The sequence below is a fragment of the Entelurus aequoreus genome, linkage group LG04 (assembly GCF_033978785.1).
Source record: "Entelurus aequoreus isolate RoL-2023_Sb linkage group LG04, RoL_Eaeq_v1.1, whole genome shotgun sequence".
Taxonomy (NCBI): Eukaryota; Metazoa; Chordata; class Actinopteri; order Syngnathiformes; family Syngnathidae; genus Entelurus; species Entelurus aequoreus.
Window position 1 is genome coordinate 63826104 of NC_084734.1, and position 24396 is coordinate 63850499.

Sequence of the window (24396 nt, forward strand, 5' to 3'; positions counted from 1 at the left end):
CACCTACAGCTTTCTTCTTTGCAGTCTTCATTGTTCATTAAACAAATTGCAAAAGATTCACCAACACAGATGTCCAGAATACTGTGGAATTTTGCGATGAAAACAGAGCTTTTTGTATTGAATACAATGGTGTCCGAAAACTTCCATTTCAACCATTGACGTCACGCGCAAACGTCATCATATCTAGACGTTTTCAACCGGAAGTTCCCCGGGGAATTTAAAATTGCACTTTGTAAGTTAACCCGGCCGTATTGGCATGTGTTGCAATGTTAATATTTCATCATTGATATATAAACTATCAGACTGCGTGGTCGGTAGTAGTGGGTTTCAGTAGGCCTTTAAAAGCCCATTTTATTTGGATTTCATCAATGACATTAAGGGAATGTGTTGTGCTTCAGTGGGTTCCTGATGTCATTAAAAAAACTAACAGGGTTGGACACCTAACTCCCACTGGGCCAGCTGACATTAAAATAAAACAATGAATCAAAGTGTCCGTCTAATGTCATATGTTACTTGTAGGAAAAAAGATGCCTTTACCTTTGGGATGTCATGTTTAGTTATATTGTAGGGAGAAGGCACTTATAGAAGAATACATGAGGTCATCAGTCTTCGCACACGTTCTTGTCTTGCAGTGACTTCACCACTGTTTCTGAGCACAACACCTGCTCTCGATTAGTGATCAGGGTACTCACCTGCCTTTAAACCATAATCAGGAGGGTTTATCACTGTTGACTTCCCTGCGACACTTGTCCATTTGCCTATAATGAATAATGTTGATGGTGTGCCCTTAGATATTTGCCTGCCTAGTCCTTATCTAAACACCTTCTTTTCAGCACTTCCCCTACCGTCTCTGCATCTCGGGGTCATGCTGCCAGCTATCATGGACAGCAATGACACTTTTTCATTCTTCCGCTGCACAGTAATAATTTATGGGATCGCTGACTAAACCAGGAAACATCGTAACACGAGGGCTAACTGTAGTTGTTTTTCTATGAAATGTCTGTACTTTATTATCAAAACGTCTCATAATAAACAGTTTTTTGTACGCTGCAGAGAGCTTTTAGGAGTGGCTCGCATTACAAAAAATGTGTGATGTCTATTGTGAACGCAACCTGACCTCTATGCAAACATGAAGTCATGACGTCACGCATGCTGCGGTGTTTACCGAAGTAAACATGGCTTCAATTCTCAGTCAGTCTCAGCGCTGGGGCATTTATGGCAAATTCAAGTATTTTGTGCAATCAAAGTCAACATTTTATAAACTGAATTATTGCGCGTAGAAGATTATGAAGGAAGAGGGCAAGCATTTTGGCTTTGGCAGTTTGCAGGATATTTTACTTCCACGTCTGCTCCAAAGAGCACGTGGGCGAGCAGTCGCAGACAGGAGTGGTGGAACATTGACGTAAGTTCCTAAAACACAATAAATTGTTCTGCTCATTTGTCAACTATTTATTTTGTAACTGTCTATTTTGGCGAATAATTAATAATAATAATAATAATAATAATAATAATAACGGATTAGATTTATATAGCGCTTTTCTAGACACTCAAAGTGCTTCACAGAGAAGTGAGAACCCATCATTCATTCACACCCGGTGGTGGAAATTAACAAATTAAAAAGATGGTTTGACAAAAACAGACTATCGTTGAATCTTAGTAAAACTAAAATAATGCTATTTGGTAACAGTAGAAGAGAAAGTCAAACACAAATACAAATAGACGGAATAGAAATTGAAAGAGTAAACGAAACCAAATTTCTAGGTATAATGATTGATGATAAATTGAACTGGAAATCTCACGTAAAAAATATACAACATAAAGTTGCAAGAAACACGTCAATAATGAATAAAGCAAAACATGTTCTAGACCAAAAATCCCTTCATATTCTCTACTGCTCACTAGTGTTACCATATCTGAGCTACTGTGTAGAAATATGGGGAAATAATTACAAAAGTACACTTCATTCATTAACGGTGTTACAAAAAAGATCAGTTAGAATAATACATAATGTTGGATATAGAGAACATACAAACCCTTTATTTATTGAATCAAAAATACTGAAATTCCACGACATAGTGAATTTCCAAACAGCTAAAATTATGCACAAAGCAAACTATAACCTGCTACCCAAGAATATACAACAATTCTTCTCAAAAAAAGAGGAGAAATATAATCTTAGAGAAAAACGTAATTTAAAACATTTGTTTGCACGTACAACACTTAAGACCTTCAGTATATCAGTATGTGGAATTCAATTATGGAATGGATTAAGCAAAGCAATCAAACAATGTACTAATATGATACACTTCAAGAAACTCTTCAAACTTAAAGTGTTTACAAAGTACAAAGAAGAAGAACCATGACAAACATTCTCAATTTATTTCATCCATCCATTCATTCATTCTTAAAGTAATCTTACTTATCTCATCATATGAAATATGACTTACTTCATCAATTATTATTATTAAATTCTTACTATTATTTATTTATTTATTTTTATTGTGATTACTTATGGAGTTTGTGAACAGGAAGTGAACAAAAAGTTTTGCAACTGTTATGTAAAGAAAGGGGGTAGGATTAAATAAGCTCTGCTTCTTCCTACTCCTTTTCGAACATGTTGAAAAGAAACTGGAAATTGTGATGTATCATGTTGTATGCTTGCATGTTCGAAATAAACTCAAAACTCAAACTCAAACTCAAGCTACTTTTGTAGCCACAGCTACGAATTATGACGCTTTTCGCTTTTTGATGACGTTTTGGTCAAATGAATGCGACCGCAGCGTTCCGACTGCAGACATATCCGATTTATATCCGCATGTGGGTCGGATAATAAAAAAATCTGAATTTTTCTGTTCACATTGACACAAAAAAATCGGAAACAGGTCGCGTAAGGACAGAAAAACTGGAATTGACCTGCAGTGACAACGAGGCCTAAGTTGACTGACACGTGCTATATGAGTGTTGGGTGTCATGCCTGTATTGGGTGCCATTGAGCACACAAATTCTGAGCAAATGAGCGCTAAGCACAGACATACAGTCGTGGTCAAAAGTGTGCATACACTTGTAAAGAACACAATGTCATGGCTGTCTTGAGTTTCCAATAATTTCTACAACTCTTATTTTTTGTGATAGAGTGATAGGAGCACATACTTGTTGGTCACAAAAAAAATTCATGAAGTTTGGTTCTTTTATGAATTTATTATGGGTCTACTGAAAATGTGCCCAAATCTGCTGGGTCAAAGGTATACATACAGCAATGTTAATGGCATGGAGCAGTTGGGAGAGTGGCCATGCCAGCAACCTGAGGGTTCCTGGTTCGATCCAGACCTTCTACCAGCCTCGTTGTGTCCTTGGGCAAGACACTTCACCCTTGCTCCTGATGGGTCGTGGTTAGCGCCTTGCATGGCAGCTCCCGCCATCAGTGTGTGAATGTGTGTGTGAATGGGGGAATGTGGAAATAGTGTCAAAGCGCTTTTAGTACCTTAAAGGTAGAAAAGTGCTGTACAGCCCTTACCTTTGGGCTGGTACCGAGGGCGACTGTGTTGACCAGTTTGACGCGTGAAAATAATAGAATGTCCAGTACTGTAGAACTGTGTTTAGATATGACAATCCGTTTATTCCAGCTATCTAAATTAAATCAAATGTAGGTTAAATAACAAAGTATGCTGACCTTGAATGGCACATTATCACAGCATTGTCACGTCACGGCACGACACGACACGTCACGTCACAAACACGAACACGGTCGAAAACTGTTTGTCCTCCAATCGCCCTGCCCATGCTCACACCTGAACCCAATTTAAGGAGGCTACCATGGTAACCGCACCATAGCAACAGTCACCTCCCTGTCAACACTTCCTGGTTCTTAACAGGAAGTGGGCGGAGCAATCTGCCGAAAAGGAAATTAAACATGCTGAACCCAAAAATCAATTAGAGAAAATAAAAATAAAAACAATATAAACAAACAAGGAATTTTGGCTCCAACAAGTGCTATACAAGTATAACACATTTACCATTTAATATTTGGTTACATGTCCCTTGGCAAGTTTCACTGCAATAAGGCGCTTTTGGTAGCCATCCACAAGCTGACCACAGAACTTTCCTCCAGAAGGTCTTATCTTTGTCCATGTGATGTCAGATGAAACAAAAATTGAGCTATTTGGCCACAATACCCAGCAATATGTTTGGAGGAGAAAAGGTGAGGCCTTTAATCCCACGAACACCAATCCTACCGTCAAGCATGGTGGTGGCAGTATTATGTTCCGGGCCTGTTTTGGGGACAACCTAAAATCATCAGCCCGGAGGTTGGGTCTTGGGCGCAGTTGGGTGTTCCAACAGGACAATGACCCCAAATACATGTCAAAAGTGGTAAAGGAATGGCTAAATCAGGCTAGAATTAAGGTTTTAGAATGGCCTTCCCAAAGTCCTGACTTAAACATGTGGACAATGCTGAAGAAAAAAGTCAATATCAGAAAACCAACAAATTTAGCTGAACTGCACCAATTTTGTCAAGAGAAGTGGTCACTAATTCAACCAGAAGCTTGTGGATGGCTACCAAAAGCGCCTTATTGCAGTGAAACTTGCCAAGGGACATGTAACCAAATATTAACATTGCTGTATGTATACTTTTGACCCAGCAGATGTTCTCACATTTTCAGTAGACCCATAATAAATTCATAAAAGAACCAAACTTCATGAATGTTTTTTTGTGACCAACAAGTATGTGCTCCAATCACTCTGTCACAAAATAATAAGAGTTCTAGAAATAATTGGAAACTCAAGATAGCCATGACATTATGTTCTTTACAAGTGTATGTACACTTTTGACCAGGAACGTACATCTTCTTTTCCCCTCATCCTTGCGGCGCCCTCAAGACAATGCCGCCCTGGGCGATTGCACATGTGACGATCATGTTATCATGTGCATGTCAGACATACAAGTAAAAAGACAGTGGTTCTTACCCGTCTATTGTCCTCAGCGGGCAACTCTAACGAGCTCTCGGTTTTGTTTCAGTCAATTGGAGTCGGAACGCAGTGTCCTGAAAAGGAGAGAATGGGAGCGGAGGAACCAGGAGGTCCAGCAGGATGAAGATTTGTTCTCAACTGGATTCAACCTGTTTGGAGAACCTTACAAGGTAAGAGTAATGACGAAAATAACCACCTAGATCAAAAACAGTTTTTTTATGAATTGTACTTTTCTAAAAATACATATACAGGTGCATGATGTCTGACTTTCCCTTGTTCCTCCCTCGTCACGTGGCGTGACCTTTGACCAGAAGTCTCGCCTACCTGTCAAAAAGTTTGACAGGCGAGTGTCATAAATCATTGACAGGTGGAGTTCCTACATTTAATTTTGACAGGAGCTGTATTCTATTATCTTTGCGCAGTGTGTTGCGCTAGTGAAGTAAACAAAGGGCACACTCTTGTTGTCTAACTGAGGTATGGCAACAAAAAAAAAGTAGAACTTCTCACATAGCACAGTGATAATATGGTAAGTTGCAATAATTTCACCTCAAAATGTAGTTTATATTACTGTAGATGGAAAAAAGTACTGCTCTTTTTATGGTTAAAATTTATCTGTAAAATGTACATTAGTTTTTTTTACTGTAAATAAAAAATACTGCAATGTTTCTCTGTCGGATTTTAGTGAACACAAGTTCTATTCCTATGAAACAATGTGCTGGGATCGGCCAGGGAATCTAACACAGGACCTTCTCACTCGGAGGCACTAGTGCTAACCAATTCACCACCGGATATGTAAAAAATTTAATTTAATTTAGAGTGAGATAAATAATTTGGGGTCTAAATGTATCTAATATGAACCAGCAATATTGATTTAGAGCAGAGGGGTCAAAGTCGTTTTCACTGAGGGCCACATCGCAGTTATGTTTGGCCCCAGAGGGCCGCTTCTAACAGTGAATACTATTATTACACCTTTTTTTATGCATTTTATTAGTAGATTTTTTTTTGGACTAAAATGTAACAAAAATATGGTAAGCTGCTATAATTTCACCTCAAAATGTAGTTTATATTACTGTAGATGGACAAACAGTAGTGCTGTTTTTGTGGTTAAAAAAAGGCAGCCCAGTTGCCAGAATTTCCTTGTAAAATGTACATTAGTTTTTTTACTGTAAATTTAAAAAAATTCAATTTTTCACTGTCGGATACTAGTGAACACAAGTTCTATTCCTATGAAACAATGTGCTGGGATCGGCCTGGGAATCGAACACAGGACCTTCTCACTCGGAGGCACTAGCGCTAACCAATGCTCCACCGGATTTGTAAATTTTTTTATTTAATTTAGAGTGAGATAAATAATTTTGGGTCTAAATGTATCTAATATGAACCAGCAACATTGATTTAGAGCAGAGGGGTCAAAGTCGTTTTCACTGAGGGCCACATCGCAGTTATGTTTGGCCCCAGAGGGCCGCTTCTAACAGTGAATACTATTATTACACCTTTTTTTATGCATTTTATTAGTAGATTTTTTTTTTGGACTAAAATGTAACAAAAATATGGTAAGCTGCAATAATTTCACCTCAAAATGTAGTTTATATTACTGTAGATGGACAAACAGTAGTGCTGTTTTTGTGGTTAAAAAAAGGCAGCTCAGTTGCCAGAATTTCCTTGTAAAATTGACATTAGTTTTTTTACAGTAAATAAAAAAAAACTGTAATTTTTCACTGTTGGATACTAGTGAACACACGTTCTATTCCTATGAAACAATGTGCTGGAATCGATTTGGAACCGTCTTATGCAAAGAGTCTGTCGGGGGCGACTTCCACTAAAACCACACTTTTTTATCATGAAAATAAGAAAATTATATTGTGACATGTTATTTGTTTTTCTTACCTAACCTACTGGCAAAATGTTATTCGCGCTAAATTAAATGGTTTTCGGGGTTTAAAATCTAGGATGTGTCTATTGATAGGCCGCCAATCCATTCTGACTGACACTATTCATTTTTGGTGCTTCAGCTGATAAGTGGTCAGCAGCTAATTATGTGTCTCCTTGCGCAGTGTGGAGCAACTCCCTAAATGAATAACAATCACCTTCATTATCAATAAACTGCATTTTCATTTTCTCTATACTGTTTGCAACTTCCTCACAGTAACATTTTTCAGAGCAAAAAATATAACAAAAACACTATTGGTTAGCATATGTTACCATGAGTGGTTTAACAGCACACATTTGTTTTACAATTGTCTATATTTTTCACAATTACTAAGTTTGAATGATAAAAAAATTACCGGCCCGAATAAAATGATTGGTGTTTACGCAGGGAGCGTGTGCACACATACAAACGCAGTCCAAGAAGGACCAACGAACAATTTGCAGTTATGTTAATTCGCTATCATCGACAACACCAAACGTTAAAGCACATGCTACGTACGTTAGGGGTGTAACGGTACACAAAAATTTCGGTTCGGTACGTACCTCGGTTTAGAGGTCACGGTTTGGTTCATTTTCGGTACAGTAAGAAAACAACAAAATATTAATTTTTGGGTTATTTGTAAACAATGGCTTTATCCTTTTAACATTGGGAACACTATAATAATTCTGCCCACGTTAATCAACATTAAACTGCCTCAAGTTGTTGCTCAGATTAAATAAAATGACAAAACTTTTCTTCTACATATAAAAAGTGCAACATTAAACAGTTTCAAGTCAACTCATCATGCTTAATTTATTACAGCAATTGGGAAGCCTGTAGTTGAGTTTTATTATGTAAATGTTATATTTTTATCAACATGTGATAGCAGGCACCCTGCCATTCAAAACTAGGCTGCTGCATTACTAATGATTAATGTAACTATAGCTGAAAAAATGGTACAATAGCAATAGGAGAGACTATTCATCCCTGAACACCATGGAGTTCATGCAGGCTTAATGATGCAGTTACATTATTATATCAACTGTCAGAGACAGAAACTCTCCATTTAACATAATGTCCTTTTTTGCTGCTTCAACACAGCTCAATCAACACAGAAAAAGGTAAAGTGAAATAACAGACAGACAGGGCTTTGCTGTCTGTAACACACACACACACACACACACACACACACACACACACACACACACACACACACACACACACACACACACACACACACACACACACACACACACACACACACACACACACACACACACACAACACAAAGCAAAATGAGCTAACGTTACACTGAAAGCAAATTAGCCTTCACCTCAAGCCAGGACTGCGAGCGAGCTGAGCTGCCCTTTATGTTTCTAGAAGGTCAACGGGCTCATAGTGATGTTACTAGTAGTTGACTGGGAGGTGTTTATTATAATTTGGGGAGAGTCCGCTGCCTGATGCTTACCTGCTAAACGCTAAGCACTGACTACATGCGCTCTGAATATGCACTGCTGATTGGCTGTTACCGCTCTGTTTGTAACCAATCAGATGGTTGTGTGGGTGGGACAATGCTGGGTGCTGTGTAGAGTCCTGACAGAGACAGAGGCAGAAGGCTACTTAATATGTTCGTGTGGAAACTCGTTCGGTACACCTCCGAACCGAACCGAAACCCCCGTACCGAAACGGTTCAATACAAATACACGTACCGTTACACCCCTAACGTACGTGCATAATTGCGTCATTACATTCTAGAAGTCGTAAGAATAAATGGTAAATGGGTTATACTTGTATAGCGCTTTTCTACCTTCAAGGTACTCAAAGCACATTCACACACACATTCACACACTGACGGCGGGAGCTGCCATGCAAGGCCCTAACCACGAAGCCATCAGGAGCAAGGGTGAAGTGTCTTGCCCAAGGACACAACGGAGGTTGGTAGAAGGTGGGGATCGAACCAGGAACCCTCAGGTTGCTGGCATGGTCACTCTCCCAATTGTGCCACGCCGTCACCGCAGTTTATTACAGTAAAAAAAAAAAAGTACTGTTTTTTTCATTTAGAGAAAAATGCTGTAAAAACCACAGTAAATTTCACAATTTTACCATTAGATTAGATTAATTTATTTCAAAGGGGTCAATGCAATTTCATAAAACACATGACTACACATGGTTAAAAAAGCCAGAATTAGCCAGAAGGCTAGTTTTCATCTGTAGTCCCCTGGCCATGATGTAAAAAAAAGTAGTAAAATTACAATTTAATAGAAAAAGAAAATAAAGAGAGAGAAAAAGGAAAACAATCACACAATACATATACAATATGATTTTTAAAAAAAATACAACATGACATTTATCTTAGCATCAAAACTGACTCATATTTTAGTGCTGGCAGCTGTAGGCGTTGATAAGCCAAATTTAAAAAATTTTTGTGAAGGCCTTATAAATTGTGACCAGTTTAACCTCCTCAGGTACTGAGTTCCACACATTTGCACTCCTTACTGACCAGGCCCACTTACTGAAAGTGCTCCTGCGCAGAGGAATATAACAGTCACCTCTGACAGAGCCTCATGAAATATATTGCTACTTTTACATTGCACAATAACTTGCTTTGAAATCAATATTATTAGTATTTATTTCTATTAAAAAAATGGTTTGAATGTTTGATTATATATTTTTGCATAATTAGACAATATTTAAGTTAACATCATTTGCGATTACATGGAGTACATCTTTTTTTTTTCTCCCAAAATAGAAAAAATATATAAATTTAGTAAGAAAAGTAACAGTACTTTCATACATATTATTTCCAGGCTTTCGAGGGCCAAATAAAGTGAAGCGGCGGGCCACATCTGGCTCCCGGGCCTTGAGTTTGACACGTGTGATTTAGAGTGATCTGTCATTTTAACAAACATCAGGTTAAAATCCCATTGGGCAAAAGAATGGTGTGTTTTATCTAACCTTGAAACATTTACTTTGGCCAAATTTAAAATGTAAAGCAGAAGTTGCTAAATTAGGAAATAAAGTCAAATAAATCAGTTCACTGCCATTTCCTCAACACCTTTTTATAGGAGATTTGACTGAACTTTGCAGTTGGAAATCATCTTTTTATTTCGGTGAATGGAATGATTTTAGGAGCTTAACTAGTAAAGATGGGCCACTCTTAACAAGCAGCTCTGCCTTGTGATCCAGCAATCAACTGAAAGGAGTTTTTTACTGCAAAACCCGGATTATCCTTAACTTTTTATATATTTCAGTGCACCACATTGCTCTTAGATTCTCATTGTGTCAGTGATAAAAGCAATAATGGCCATAAGGTGGGCCATCATGAGCTAATATTTTCTTTATGTTCTCCCTTGAGGCCAACTATTATACCCTGAAGCAGACGGGTCTCTGCAAAAGCCATTGAGACTATAAACTTGTCTCTAGTTGTACTCTTTTTGTGTTGATTCTTTTGGGATCTCCTCATGCATTCAAGGCCACCCGCTGTCCTCTTGTGTATGAAACAGATTTAGATGATTTAACTCTCATTCTCTGCGGCTTAACACTTCACTTGCTAAGTGTCTGACAGGGGCAAACAGAAATGATCCAATAACTTTTTATTTGTTTTTGATCCTGCAATGTTGTGTGATTACAGAAGTTTTCATTTGCAGCATTTCGAAAGTGGACTATTCATCGACTATCTTAACGATTAGTCGACTTGTCGAATTATAAAGCGTACACATTTTCAGTCTAATTTAGCCATCGACTTTGAAATTCAGCTTGAAAGATTGTTGCCGACTAATAACAAAGATGACTAATTCTATCATAAATATTTATTCATACTGTAACTGTGCTGCTCATTAGGCTTTTACATTTTTTTTTATTAACTATTAAACTTATGTCCATTCAAAAGTAAGGACAGGAAAAGTGCAAAATAAAACTAGTAGATGTTTTTATGTAAAAAAAAAAAAAGGACAGTTAAAATAGCAATAACAACAAACAATAAAACAACGCAACTAACTTGCTCAAAAAAGAAACAAGCATTTTGTGATGTGTTTAAGAAGCTGCACACTGAAATATTATTGATTATTGATTAACACCTGGCATTTTTAGCACTAGACTCAAAGCATATGTTAGTATAATTGTTTGTGCGTGTGCGATTGCGTTTGCTATTGTCCCTTTTTTCATTGCATTGTAAAATGACGCTGCTTGAAAAAGACTTGTTTTGGTTTAGACCAGGGGTGTCAAACGTACGGCCCGTGGGCCGGATCAGGCCGGCGAACAGGTTTTATCCGGCCCACGGGATGAGTTTGCTGCGTAAAAAAATGAGCCGAATTTTTTTAATGAAAGAAACTGCTGTTCTTAATGTGTCCACTAGATGTCCCAATAGCAATTACTGTATCTTTGTAGATGATGCTACATATGTAAAAAAAAATAAACCACGGAAAATGAGCAAACTACATAAATAACATACTGTAATTTGATTTTGTTATAAATTTTTTTATCTTGATAGATTGAAAATTAACACCAATGAGTTGACTGATGAACATTATCACATAATTTATTCAGAAAGTATAAATAACGACAAATAAAGGTAGAATACTACTAACCACAACATGAAAGTTTTAAAAAAACAACAACAACATTATGCTTTGTACATTTTCAGAATGTGCTCGTTCTATTTTTTAAACAATTAAGAAAACAATCTGAAGTTGTCTTTATTTTTAAGTTATCGTGCCAAGATTTTACCAGTCCGGCCTACTTGGGAGTACATTTTTCTCCATGTGGCCCTCGTTCTAAAATGAGTTTGACACCCCTGGTTTAGACAAAGTTTAGCTGGCGTACTTTGGCTAAAATGATAGCTAAATCTATTTTTTCACACAACTTTGCCTACACAATTATTAGCTAACTAGCAAGGTTCAAGTTAACTATCTTATTGAGTTGAGACCGCGTCCTTCAGATGTCCGACATTCTTTCGCTTTTAATGCTCCCGTATCACAGACATAGTGTCATAAAGACAATATATGCTTTGCAAAAATGAGCAAGGTATTCATATTTTTACAAGAAAAAGAAATATTCCTACACTTTTCATGTTTTCACCCACGATGTTGATGCGAGTGGCGGTGCTGACTCGCGTCCTCCGGGAAAAACACGAGTGATGACGTCACAACTGTGTCGACAACTAAATTTAGTTGTCGTGACAATTTTTATTATTTGTATTGTATTTGAGGACAATGTCGACGAATTGATGCGACCCTAGTTTTAAATGCTGCACGTTTGTCTCTGCCTATGGAGTGTCGAATGTAAACATTTAGTCACACTTTTTAGTCACATATTTCTCACATTTAACACCCTTTTCTAACATTTAGTTCATTTCCATCACATTTAAGTTTAAATTAAATGTTGACTGTAAATGTTATATACAAATGTTAAATATTAATGTAAATGTAATTCTAAATGTCAAATCTAAATCTAAATCTTAAATGTCAGACAAAAAGACACAGTTAAAAAAAACCAAGACACTCAACCACATTAACATTTGTCTTTATATTTAACATTTACGTTTAGATTTAGATTCAATAATTTTATTTGGATGGAATATTTAGTTTTAACATTTAGATTCAACATTTAATTTGAACCTAAATGTGATGAAATGAGAGAAAAGTGTGTTAAATGTGAGAAAAGTAAGTTCAATTTCAGAAAAGTGAGCTAAATGTGGAAAATATGCTAGAAAAGTGTTCGGTTCAGTTTCAGTTCAGTTTCAGTTTATTTCAAACATGCATACGAAACAATGTAATGCGTCACATATTTTTAGTTGTTTCATTACAGCACGTCCGAAAAGGAATAGGAAGAAGCTGAACTTATTTAATCCTACCCCTTTTCATACCATGGCAATTTTAGCCCATTTCCATGTTCTCTGTAACAGAACAGTTAATAAATACATAATAAATACATAATATACCATAGTAAGTTTGATTGATTGATTGATTGAGATTGAGACTTTTATTAGTAGGTTGCACAGTGAAGTACATATTCCGTACATTGCAAGTAAAAAAATATAAAGGTTCAAGATGTTCATCATAATTATTGATCTATGTACTTTGTGAACACGTGTTGTTTGAACATACAAACCCTTTATTTAATACATCACAATTATTGAAATTGAACAATTTGGTGCATTTGCAAACAGCTAAAATAATGTACAAAACAAACTATAACCTGCTACCCAAGAATGTACAACAATTCTTCTCAACAAAAGAGGAGAAATATAACCTTACAGGAAAATCTAATTTAAAACATTTGTGTGTTCGTACAACACTTAAAACCTTTAGTATATTAGTATGTGGAATTAAATTATGAAACGGATTAACCAAATAAATCAAACAAAGCACCAATATGATTCAGTTTAAGAGAATTTTCAAACTATAAGTGTTCACAAAGTACACAGAACAAGAATTATGATGAATATCTTGAACCCTTTATTTTAATTGTATTTTTTTTTTTTTTTATTGAGACAAAGATTATTTATGTATTTAATATTTGTTTACTTACTATGTTATATTATTTATTTGTTCACTGTTCTGTTACAGAGAACAAGGACATTGGATAAAATTGCTATTTTCCTTTTCGGACGTGCTGTAATGAAACAACTGGCAACATGTGATGCATTACATTGTATCGTATGCTTGTTCCAAATAAACTGAAACTGAACTGAACTGAACTGAACATTCTGACTGAATATTTACATTTGCCACCCCAAACTTGTCCGCTACCTGCAGCTATTGCCATTTCAACCAAGTGTGTGGACTTTGGGACAGGCTGGCTTTGAATTGTGCGGGGAAGTGTTTGAGTGTCACACAACAAAAATAGACACAAGATTGGTAGCACACTGTAAGAAATGGCTTCAAATTCATGTGCAAGGGCAGCACACAAGAGGTTAATGTGATATTGAGAGTGCCGGCAGGATGCGACTAATTGTTTTCAAGTTATTAATGGTGCTGAGGTGAGGTCTGCTGATGAGTGTATGCCAGTGACGTGTGGTGAGGTTCATGGCTGGTGAGGCACTGACTCATGGATGTAATTTGGAGGGTCAGGGGAGACATGTCACATGCACTTTTTTAAAAGGACATTTTCGTCCCCTGCACACTTTAATTTCCACAAATAAATATATAGATAAATAACAGCCGCTCAGACTGAAGCTTGTCCCTTCAGACCGCCCACAAGCTCATTGATTGGCTTTCTCTGCATTTCATTGTCTGATTAGCGAGACTTATAATGTCAAACATTACACACTCTAAAGAAAGTCATGATAAATGTTTCTGCAAACATTTTAATAATGGCATGCTGACAAACAGAACCTGACATGCGCTATCCAACCACGTTTATGAAGGATTGCTTAATCGTGCCATCTCACCTCTGGTATCTGCTATGGAAATGTGTACATTCTGCAGAATTCACTCAAGAAAATGTTAAAATAAACAATTAGAAAAATACCAATGATACATTTATTTAACTTCTATCCTACGATTGAAAATATCACAGTAGACAAGCATTTCATCAGAAATTGCAGTCATCACTGTAACACTGGTTAAGGCTTGAAAATAATAAAGTAGCATTTTATTGGAAAAGGGTCGATACAGTTGAACATAGTTCCAAAACAATGAATGCAAGTGATGTGCTGCACAGAGAGTTTTACAAATATCAGTGTGTGAAAAAAAGCAGCATGAACAATCTTAAATGAGTTGCGTCATTTTTTCTGGAGCAATTGTTACCTGAATCAATGAACCTATTAATTAGCGAATGCAATATATCGATTATCAGGTACAACCTGAGCAAAAACAATTTCATGAAATTCACAAATTTCCATTTTTTTTGTCGGTTAATCTTCTGGCATTCAGCCGAAGGAAGTGGGAGGGAGAGAAGGAGGGGGAAGGCACTGTCGACAACGCTGTGGATACTTCCTGAATGTAAAAACTACACATCGCTTGACCATTGCTTTCTTTGGACACATGTTGAGCTAGCAAAGCTATAAAAATGCTGTAAACAGGCTAAAACACTTGAAAAGCAAAAAAGTAGCAATTAGTTGACAGAGATCGCTGAACCTGCCCACAAATGTGCTGTGTATCAGTTTGTACACTGGTACAAGGTTCATACAACAAAGCATATTTTTATTCGGTCTGTGGTTTGTAAATTTACAAATTTGTATAATGAGGGGTTCATTCCACTGTACTCAGAGTAATGATGTCAATAAGTTCATAGACCCGGATGAGGCATATGAACATTTTCTCAACATTTTCATAACACTGTATGATAAGCACTGTCCAATGAAAAAACATTACATTAAGGACAGCACTGTTAAGGACAAACCGTGGATCACAAAGGGACTATTGAAGTCCTGCAAAAAGAAAAATTATCTTTACAGAAGACATTTAAAGCACAGAACCAAAGAAACTGAACACAAATATAAAACGTACAAAAATAAGTTAACACAAATAATAAAGCACAGAAAAAGAACATATTACTGTAACCTACTAGAACAACATAAAAATAGCATCCAGGGTACGTGGAAAGTTTTGAATGGTATCATTAAAAAAAACATGACAAATAAGGAACATCCAAGCTATTTCATAGAAAATAATCAAATTATAAATGACCCTAAGGAAATAACGGATGCTTTTAACACCTTCTTTGTGAATGTTGTACCTAATTTAGCGAATACATTGTACAACCCGAAAACAGTGTCAAATTTAATGAACATACCATTCAAAGCAACTTAGAATCGTTTTTTATTTTCCCCCGTTCATGAAAGGGAAATCACAGAAATTGTAAATTCTCAGAAAAACAAGAAGTCAACAGACTGCTGTGACTTGGACTTTTCTCTGATCAAGGAAATTGTTGATTTTATAGCTGTTCCCTTCACTTATGTATGTAATATTTCTTTTATAAAAGGTGTTTTCCCAAAGAAAATGAAAACGGCAAAAGTTATTCCCATCTTCAAAAGTGGAGATAAGCATCAGTTCACCAACTATAGGCCTATTTCTATACTCTCACAATTTTCAAAAATCCTTGAAAAATTATTTGTGTCAAGATTAGACAGTTTTATTGATAAGCATCACTTGCTAAGTGAACACCAATATGGTTTTCGACCAAACAGGTCCACTTCCATGGCAGTGATGGAACTAGTTGAGGAGGTAACCACTGCAATTGATAAGAGGGAGTTTGCTGTTGGCGTTTTTATTCACCTGAGCAAGGCCTTTGACACCATCGATCATACATTGCTTTTAAACAAAATGCAGAGATATGGTTTTAGAGGTCTTGCTCATGACTGGTTGAAGAGTTATCTTGGTGGCAGAGAACAGTACGTGCATATGAATAATGTAGATTCAGATAAAAAGATTATAACACATGGAGTACCCCAAGGTTCTGTACTGGGACCAAAATTGTTTTTATTGTACATTAATTATATCTGTAAAATCTTTAAAAAACTCAACTGTATTCTCTTTGCTGATGATACAAGTCTGTACTGTTCTGGGCAAGACCTTGGCCAACTCTTAGGGACTGTAGAGAGTGAACTCCACATACTAAAGCAATGGTTTGATGCCAAAAAACTATCAACCAACCTAAATAAAACAAAATATATAATTTTTGGAAATAGGAAAAATAACAAACAGTGTATAAGAATTGATGATATGGAGATAGAAAGGGTGTATTCAACAACATTTTTGGGAATCCATATAGATGATAAATTAAATTGGAAACTGCACATAAATATACTTAAGACAAAGATGGCAAAAAATATTGCCATGTTACATAAAATCAAAAACTCCGTAAATCAAAAGGCTCTTATCATGTTATATAATTCTTTTGTACTCCCTTATCTTAATTATTGTGTCGAAATCTGGGGTAACAATTACAAAACAAACATTAAATCTATATTCTTACTTCAAAAGAAAGCGATTAGAATTGTAAATTATGCAGATTATCATGACCATACCAATGCTCTGTTTATTAAATTAAAAACATTAAAACTGCACAATCTTGTTGATCTCAACACTGCTATTGTGACGTACAAAGCTCATAACCACATGCTGCCTGGATGTCTACAGGAGAGGTTTGAACCCAGAGAGAATCCCTATGACCTCAGAGTTTCAGCTGTCTTCCAGAAAGCTAAGATAAGAACAAGCTTAAAAAGTAGATGTGTTTCTGTCAGGGGGTTCAACTTTGGAACAGCTTGGATAATTCCTTAAAATGTTCCAGTTCCATTCACACATTTAAAAAACACTTTAAGACTAATGTCTTGAAAAAATATATCACTCTTGAATCAACACAGTAGTTAATACTATGATCAATGTTAATTCAAATACTAAATGTGGGATATAAATAATAATGGAAGTATAATTGTTTGTATATAGTATATAAATTGGTACAAAGGTTTAACATGTGTACAAGGATATTTCACATGCCTTTACTGTGTATATAATTGAACTGTGTTTATGTTATGTATAATGTGTATTTATAATATGTTGTACAAAGGACATTTAATAATTTTCGGAAGTTTATTTTGTACTTGACATTGTTTATAGGGTTAGGCGCAATAAGTGTTCAACTTCAGCCCAAACCCTTTCGGTCTGCAACATTTTCATTTTCAATTTATGAATGTACAACTGTTTGTTTATTTTGTTGACCATTGACCGAAGAATAATAAACTTGAATAACAAATGGAATGAGAGCACAAATCTCAACACCCCCGCTTTCTCACTTTCGAAAATAATCTATTTCATAAACATGTATATTGTACAAATAATATGCCAAACAAACAAATATTTCATACATAAACATCAGTTTCGTATAACAGGTTTAGTTAGTATATAACCATATCGTTGGTTGGACAGTACTCCAACTTGTTCTGATCTCCTTTTAGCAGAAACCTAACAAAATATATATTTAAAGTAGATCTATGATGACTCTAATGTACATTTAAAACACTTCCTTGTGGTCTAGATAATATGTATCAATACCCACATTCCTCTTATCGCCCAAACTAATGTAAAGGGTCCAAACAACAGAAGAATAAGTGTTTATAACAGTTTAACACAAGTGTAAATAGAAACATGTTAAAACAGAAAGTAACCAGATATTAATAGTACTTTAGCGACTAGCCCAGCAGACACAAGACATTGATACAACGTTGATTAAACATATATATCCTTTCAAATTGACTTTGAAACAACATTGCAAAATAGTTGTATTTGCAAATAAAGACAATGTTGATGTCTAACGTTGGATCCACGTTGTTGGTTGGGAAATGACCAAATTTCAATGGTCAAATCAACGTCACAAGCTGACAGTGAATAAAGGTCGTCAAAAAGCACGTTGTTTCAACGTTGTATTTGTGTTGTAGAATATTGGTTGGGAAATTACCAAATTTTAATGTTTAAATCAACATCACAACCTGACACTGAATAAAGGTTGTCAAAAAGCCTGTTGTTTCAACGTTGTATTTGGGTTGTAGAATATTGGTTGGGAAATGACAAAGTTTCAATGTTTCATATCAATGTCAGAACTCAACATTGATTAAATGTTGTCAAAAAGCATGTTGTTTCAACGTTATGTTTAAGTTGCTCAACGTCAAGAAAGACCTAATTGAACACATTCTCGTCTTTGTTTTAATGTCTTGTGCCTGCTTGGAGATTAATGATAGTTTTGTGAAAATAATGCAACTGGAAATTATGCAATATTTTACTGCATACGTCAGCAGCTAAAATACAAGCTTTTGTAACCCATTTGAAATTGTTACATTATTATATATGTGTTTACTACTAATACATTGTGGTATGCATCATAATCACACAAGGCTTCAATATATATTGCAATATAGATTTCAGGCCATATTGCCCGACCCCAGCAGGAATGATTATGACCAGAAACAGTTCCGTTTTGTTGTATCAAGAATCCAATGTAGTTGTGTTAATTCCCGTGATGACAGTTTTGTGCTTATTTTTAATCAAACCGTATTAGTCATCTGTATTGACCAAAGGGTATTGTGATATTTATCCCAATGAAACTAATCTATTTTCTATGACAATTGTTGTGGTAGAAGTCATCAGTGTGTGCAAGTGTATCTAATCATTTGGTCATTAGTAGCCTTTAAGATACCGCTTGATTGATGGGACATTTTATCCGCCTGGCAGCCAAAGAGCTGACTTCATCATCCTCAGGAGTCCATGTTTATTTACTTCATATTGCAGCCTCCCCCTGTGTTCTTCCTCCATACATGGCTTTGCTTTAGCGCTCACTCCTGCAGCCCATGACAAATAGCTCTGGCACAGGCTGCTGCTTGGCTTTGCTGATTTATTTGCCTCACCAAAGATTTCCATTTTCACTCAAGGTGTTGCTTTACAAACACGTACAATCAGAAGTCCTCTTCAATCTCACGGCAGATTTTTTTGCCTCACTGTTTGGTCAACTTTACAGATGTATATCTTTTTCTTATCGCGTGGGATTTAAAGAGAACTTCTCAATCTCGTTTTCATTTTTTCCCACCATTTATATCAGTCAGGAGTCTGTCACTCTGTCTTCTCATTGCCTTTCTCCATGTCAGCTATTAACTAATCCCCTCACTAATCTTGTTAAAGACTGTCATGTTGTTAGCAGTTTTTTGGGGTAAGCTTTTTACTCTCTCTCTCTCTCTCTCTCCTCTCTCTCTCTCTCTCTCTCTCTCTCTCTCTCTCTCTCTCTCTCTCTCTCTCTCCCTCTTTCTCTCTCTCTTACACACACACACACACACACACACACACACACACACACACACACACACACACACACACACACACACACACACACACACACACACACACACACACACACACACACAGGTATTCACCCTTTTCCCTGTTTTCCATTTTGCCTCTTTGTAAATGTGTTTTCTCGTCCTCTTCAGTGACCAGATCTTTTATTCATGAGCTCGAGATGGAGCGGAGACGAGCTAATTTATTCACAATCTAACTTTAGTTCGCGACTGTGTGTGTAGTGCAAGTGTGTATATATCAAACATTGCATCTGCTGAAATGATCCGAGTAGAAAATATGTGGAAATAATGGTTATTTTTCTGGTTTTGTGAAATGTTTTCTTTTTTCACTCTTACGGGTTAGTCTGTCGCGCAACGACAAAGGGGAGTCGAAAATGAAGTAAAACGTGCAAAAATAATGTTTAAAATAGCAAAAAAAAGTAAAAGCTAACATAAATGCAAAAAAACGGCGGCTGTGTTGTGTACGAGAGGGGTAGACGGCACAGACAACAGGGGCGTAGTATTTAACACTATGATTTATTTATATATATATATATATATATATATATATATATATATATATATATATATATATAAATATATATATATATATTTATATATATATATATATATATATATATTATATATATATATATATATATATATATATATATATATATATATATATATATATATATATATATAATAACAAACAAGAAATATAATAAACAAGGGTATGGAGTGTGACTAAATCCAAAAGGGTGTATGGTGTGTGACTATGTGTTGGAATTAACTGTTGAGTGTTACCGTAAACGTTGAGCGAGAGGCGGAAATCCTGGAGGAGAAAGGCAGACTCGAATGTCCGTGACACAGGCATGTTGTCGGGGGGCATAGCGAGGTGTCAAAAGGTTCGGGAGGTCGAGGATCAAGGGAGGCCGTCCGGAATCCAGAGGGGAACAACGAGGAAGACAAGACGCACAGCTCGTCACGTGTAATGAAGGCAGACTGCAGGAAGGACGACAAGGAAGACACGAGACTAATCAAACACGGGGAAGAAAACACAGAGAGCAAAGAGCAAGATTGCATGGAGCACGATGATCGCTTACGGTACTCCAACAGATGAATTACGTTCTGGCGCCGGATAGCAGGTTGAGCAGGCTTATGAAGGCAGGACCTCTCATTAGCGCCAAGTGCGTTGAGTGCTGATGGAAAGCAGTTGCTTGCTGCCGCCGGAGTGACACGTGCAGGAGATGAGCGCCCGTGGGCGTGTCCCTAGGCGCGCTACGCGGGACTCCTTGAGGAGTGCACAGCGGCATGCGCTTACGCCGTGACAGGATGTGTAAAAACAAGGCTGGACGTAGTAGGACCGCATTAAGCAGAGGAGAACAGAGCAAAGAGTAGGGTCCTGGAGCTCCCTGCTGATATTTCTTCCCTCCAATCAAGAAATCGAGATGCAAGTGTAGAACCTCCAAACCAAAAGAGGGAGAGAAAGAGAATGGCAACCAAACTGGCAGGAACACAGAGCTCCTTCTTGCAAACATGAGTTAGAGGAGGCGACCAAGCAGGCCTGATCACTAAGATTCTCCCACAAGGTCAGGGCTGTAACAGGCACAATATTATCCAATGATCTTTAAAACCTACAGTGGTACCTCATTCAAGTTCCAAAATGTCAGACAAAGACCAAATACTAAAAAACAAAGTACTTTTTTCATTAAAAATACTGTAAGTTCAATTGGTCCAATTGTAACGTTTTTTTTATTGCGATTGTTATCAATGCACACGTGTGAACAGGGCAAATTCAATGTTGATGATTTGCATTCATTACAAATAAAAGTGGGCGGTGTGGCTCAAGCAGGTTGGCACTGGGAGCAAAGTTCAAGTGTCTTGCCCAAGGACAAGACACTTGAACTTTGCTCCCAGTGCCAATCACACTGGTTTAAATGTGGCCTAATGGTTGATAATGGGTTTCACAATGTAAAGCGCTTTGAGTCTCAGAAATATAATACCACTTTACTTATGGAAAATAGAAAAATCGATGTTTAGTTCTACTATTTTCCCTAAATTATGCATCGACGTTATGAAGTATATTTTATCGAACACTAATCCAACAAACTCATTTAAAGATTACCTGATTATTGAAATAATCGATACCTGCAGCTCTAGTTCATTCCAGACACTCAGCATACACAAATAGAAAATAACTATAATTTAACATGCAAAAACTAAGCAACATATAGATAAGTGATGAATCAAATTAATAAATGAACACTCAGCATCACGTTTTATTGTAGGAGAGGGAGGACATGGAGGAAAGCAGGTGAGAGCCACATGGACACCATCTTCGTACTTTGCTACGATTTTCTTGAGTTTCTCACCTTCTTTATGTCATCTTGTCTTTTAAGTCTTGGCACTCACAACTTTCTTAGGCCCCCATGGTTGTTTATTGTTCAGCTTTACCCAATAAAAAAGCTCAAAGACTGAATCCCGAACAAATGACATTCGTTGTCTGGGCACCTAATTGCACAGAATGATATGCAGGTGTACACAATAGTTTAATATCCGGGTGTAAGATAACCGAGACACTATTTGAAATTGTTTACATACATTTTGTTGAAAATTTAATCATACAAAATGTAGGGCGTACGAAAACTGGGGTACCACTGGGGACGGCGTGGCGCGGTTGGGAGAGTGGCCGATCCCCACCTTCTACCAACCTAGTCACGTCCGTTGTGTCCTTGAGCAAGACACTTCACCCTTGCTCCTGATGGGTCGTGGTTAGGGCAAAAGTGCCTTATTGCAGTGAAATTTGCCATGTATACTTTTGACCCAGCATATTTGGTCACATTTTCAGTAGACCCATAATAAATTCATAAAAGAACCAAACTTCATGAATGTTTTTTGTGACCAAAAAGTATGTGCTCCAATCACTCTGTCACAAAATGTAAGAGTTGTAAAAATTATTGGAAACTCAAGACAGCCATGACATTATGTTCTTTACAAGTGTATGTAAACTTTGGATCGCGACTGTATATGTTCAACTGCAGGTGCCAGCATACCGCATGGTGATAAGCGGTTACGGCAGGCCTCCTGGCAGCCCAATTAGTTCTTGGCTGTTCGATAATGAAAACAGGGCAAAGTTTTAACAAAGATGTCCATCAAATACCAAATGATACGAAAAACAAGGTACCACTGTATAACGCCTGTGCATTTACTTGGTATCGGACTGATTCTAAAATTGAAATCTGTTACTTACTGTCTTTTTCTTGTTTGGTTTAAGTGAGAATAATGACAGTCATTGTAAATTCATTTCAAATTGCCACTCAGTCCCTTACTCAGATCTACTTTCTTCTTCCTCAGTGCTGATATCTTCAATCAGCTCTAAGCAACTTTGTTTCCAATTTATTATGCTCATTTGCTTATTGATTAGCTCAAGCTAACACGTTTTCTTTTTACTTGCGCTATACATCACTTTAACCTACACAGGGCCCACATAAAATAATTTCAATCTAAAGCATTAAGAGAGTATTGTCAATTTGGAGGGTTCAGACTGACCTCAAATGTGTTATCTCTGAGTACATTAAATTAAAATAGTGCAGGAAATGAATAATGAAGTAACGAGTGTACAGCTAACTGGTAGTTCAATAGTCCATGACTTTTAGCATCTATTACATTGAATGGGCAATAGTAATAGTAACAATTATCATGCAATCATGGTTAAATTGTATTCAGTTAGAGCAAATGCAATTGTGGGGATAATTTGCAAGCTTGTGTTTACAGCTCACACACACAAACACACACACACACACACACACACACACACACACACACACACACACACACACACACACACACACACACACACACACACACACACACACACACACACATGACTGTAGAATTCAGCAATTAGACCTCTCTGTAGTTCATTGCCTATATTATTACTGTATTAGATTGTTGACAGCAACAAAACCTACAGAAAACACAACCATTATTTTTAATCGCTAGAGAATTTACAGTACAAATAACTTCATGTCATCTTTAATTTATGATCACCTGGAAATACAATGAATTGTATTTGGTTGTAATTGATAATGAAACAGTCTTAGTCCCTTAGTGAGCCTTATACTCTTAGCTGCATTTTTATACTTGTTGAGCATATAACCAGAGATTGACAAGAGCATCATTATTTTATATCACTACCACATATTTTGTCTGCCATTTCATGTCTTCATTAAATTATTAACTCTAGCTGTGCTCACTTCTGGCTGATGATGACTCTTTGCAATACGCAGTTGAAAAGACACATCAGAGAACAGCTACTGCTCTTTAAGTCGCTGCCTTTTCTAAACGAATCTGCAGCTGAAATGGCAGATGATGAAACTAGGGAGTTTCGTCATAAAATAATCTGTCAAAAACTCTTAACTATCCTGGGGTACATCTGAGCTGAGCACATAACCGCAGCTGTAGGGGCTTTTGGATCATAAATCAGTGGAAGCCTGACTGTCCTCTAAGCGATGATTGCTGGAGAACCTGAGGTCAGGCTAATAATGATTCCTGCTCCATTAGTTTTACTGCTCCAACCTGGACCGGACCCTCTTAAGGATGGCACTGGTTTAATTAATCATCTTGCTTGGGTGCCTGATCAGTGGTCAACCAATTCATCTCTTCCTGTTCCTCTCTGAATGAGTAAAGAGGCCTTTCATCAGATGCTTAGAAATAAAATGGATGGATGGAAACGTAATTAATACTCCTGTCTGTC

General features: G+C 36.8%; 1 protein-coding gene across 1 annotated transcript in view; it reads left to right on the forward strand.

Annotated features, from left to right (window-relative positions):
* LOC133649218 (AF4/FMR2 family member 2-like) overlaps nucleotides 1–24396 on the forward strand; it is a 277314-nt gene that overhangs the window by 27419 nt on the left and 225499 nt on the right. The window contains exon 2 of the mRNA XM_062046050.1: nucleotides 5015–5135. Coding sequence (XP_061902034.1) covers nucleotides 5015–5135 — 121 coding nt within the window. The remainder of the gene's footprint in view (nucleotides 1–5014; nucleotides 5136–24396) is intronic.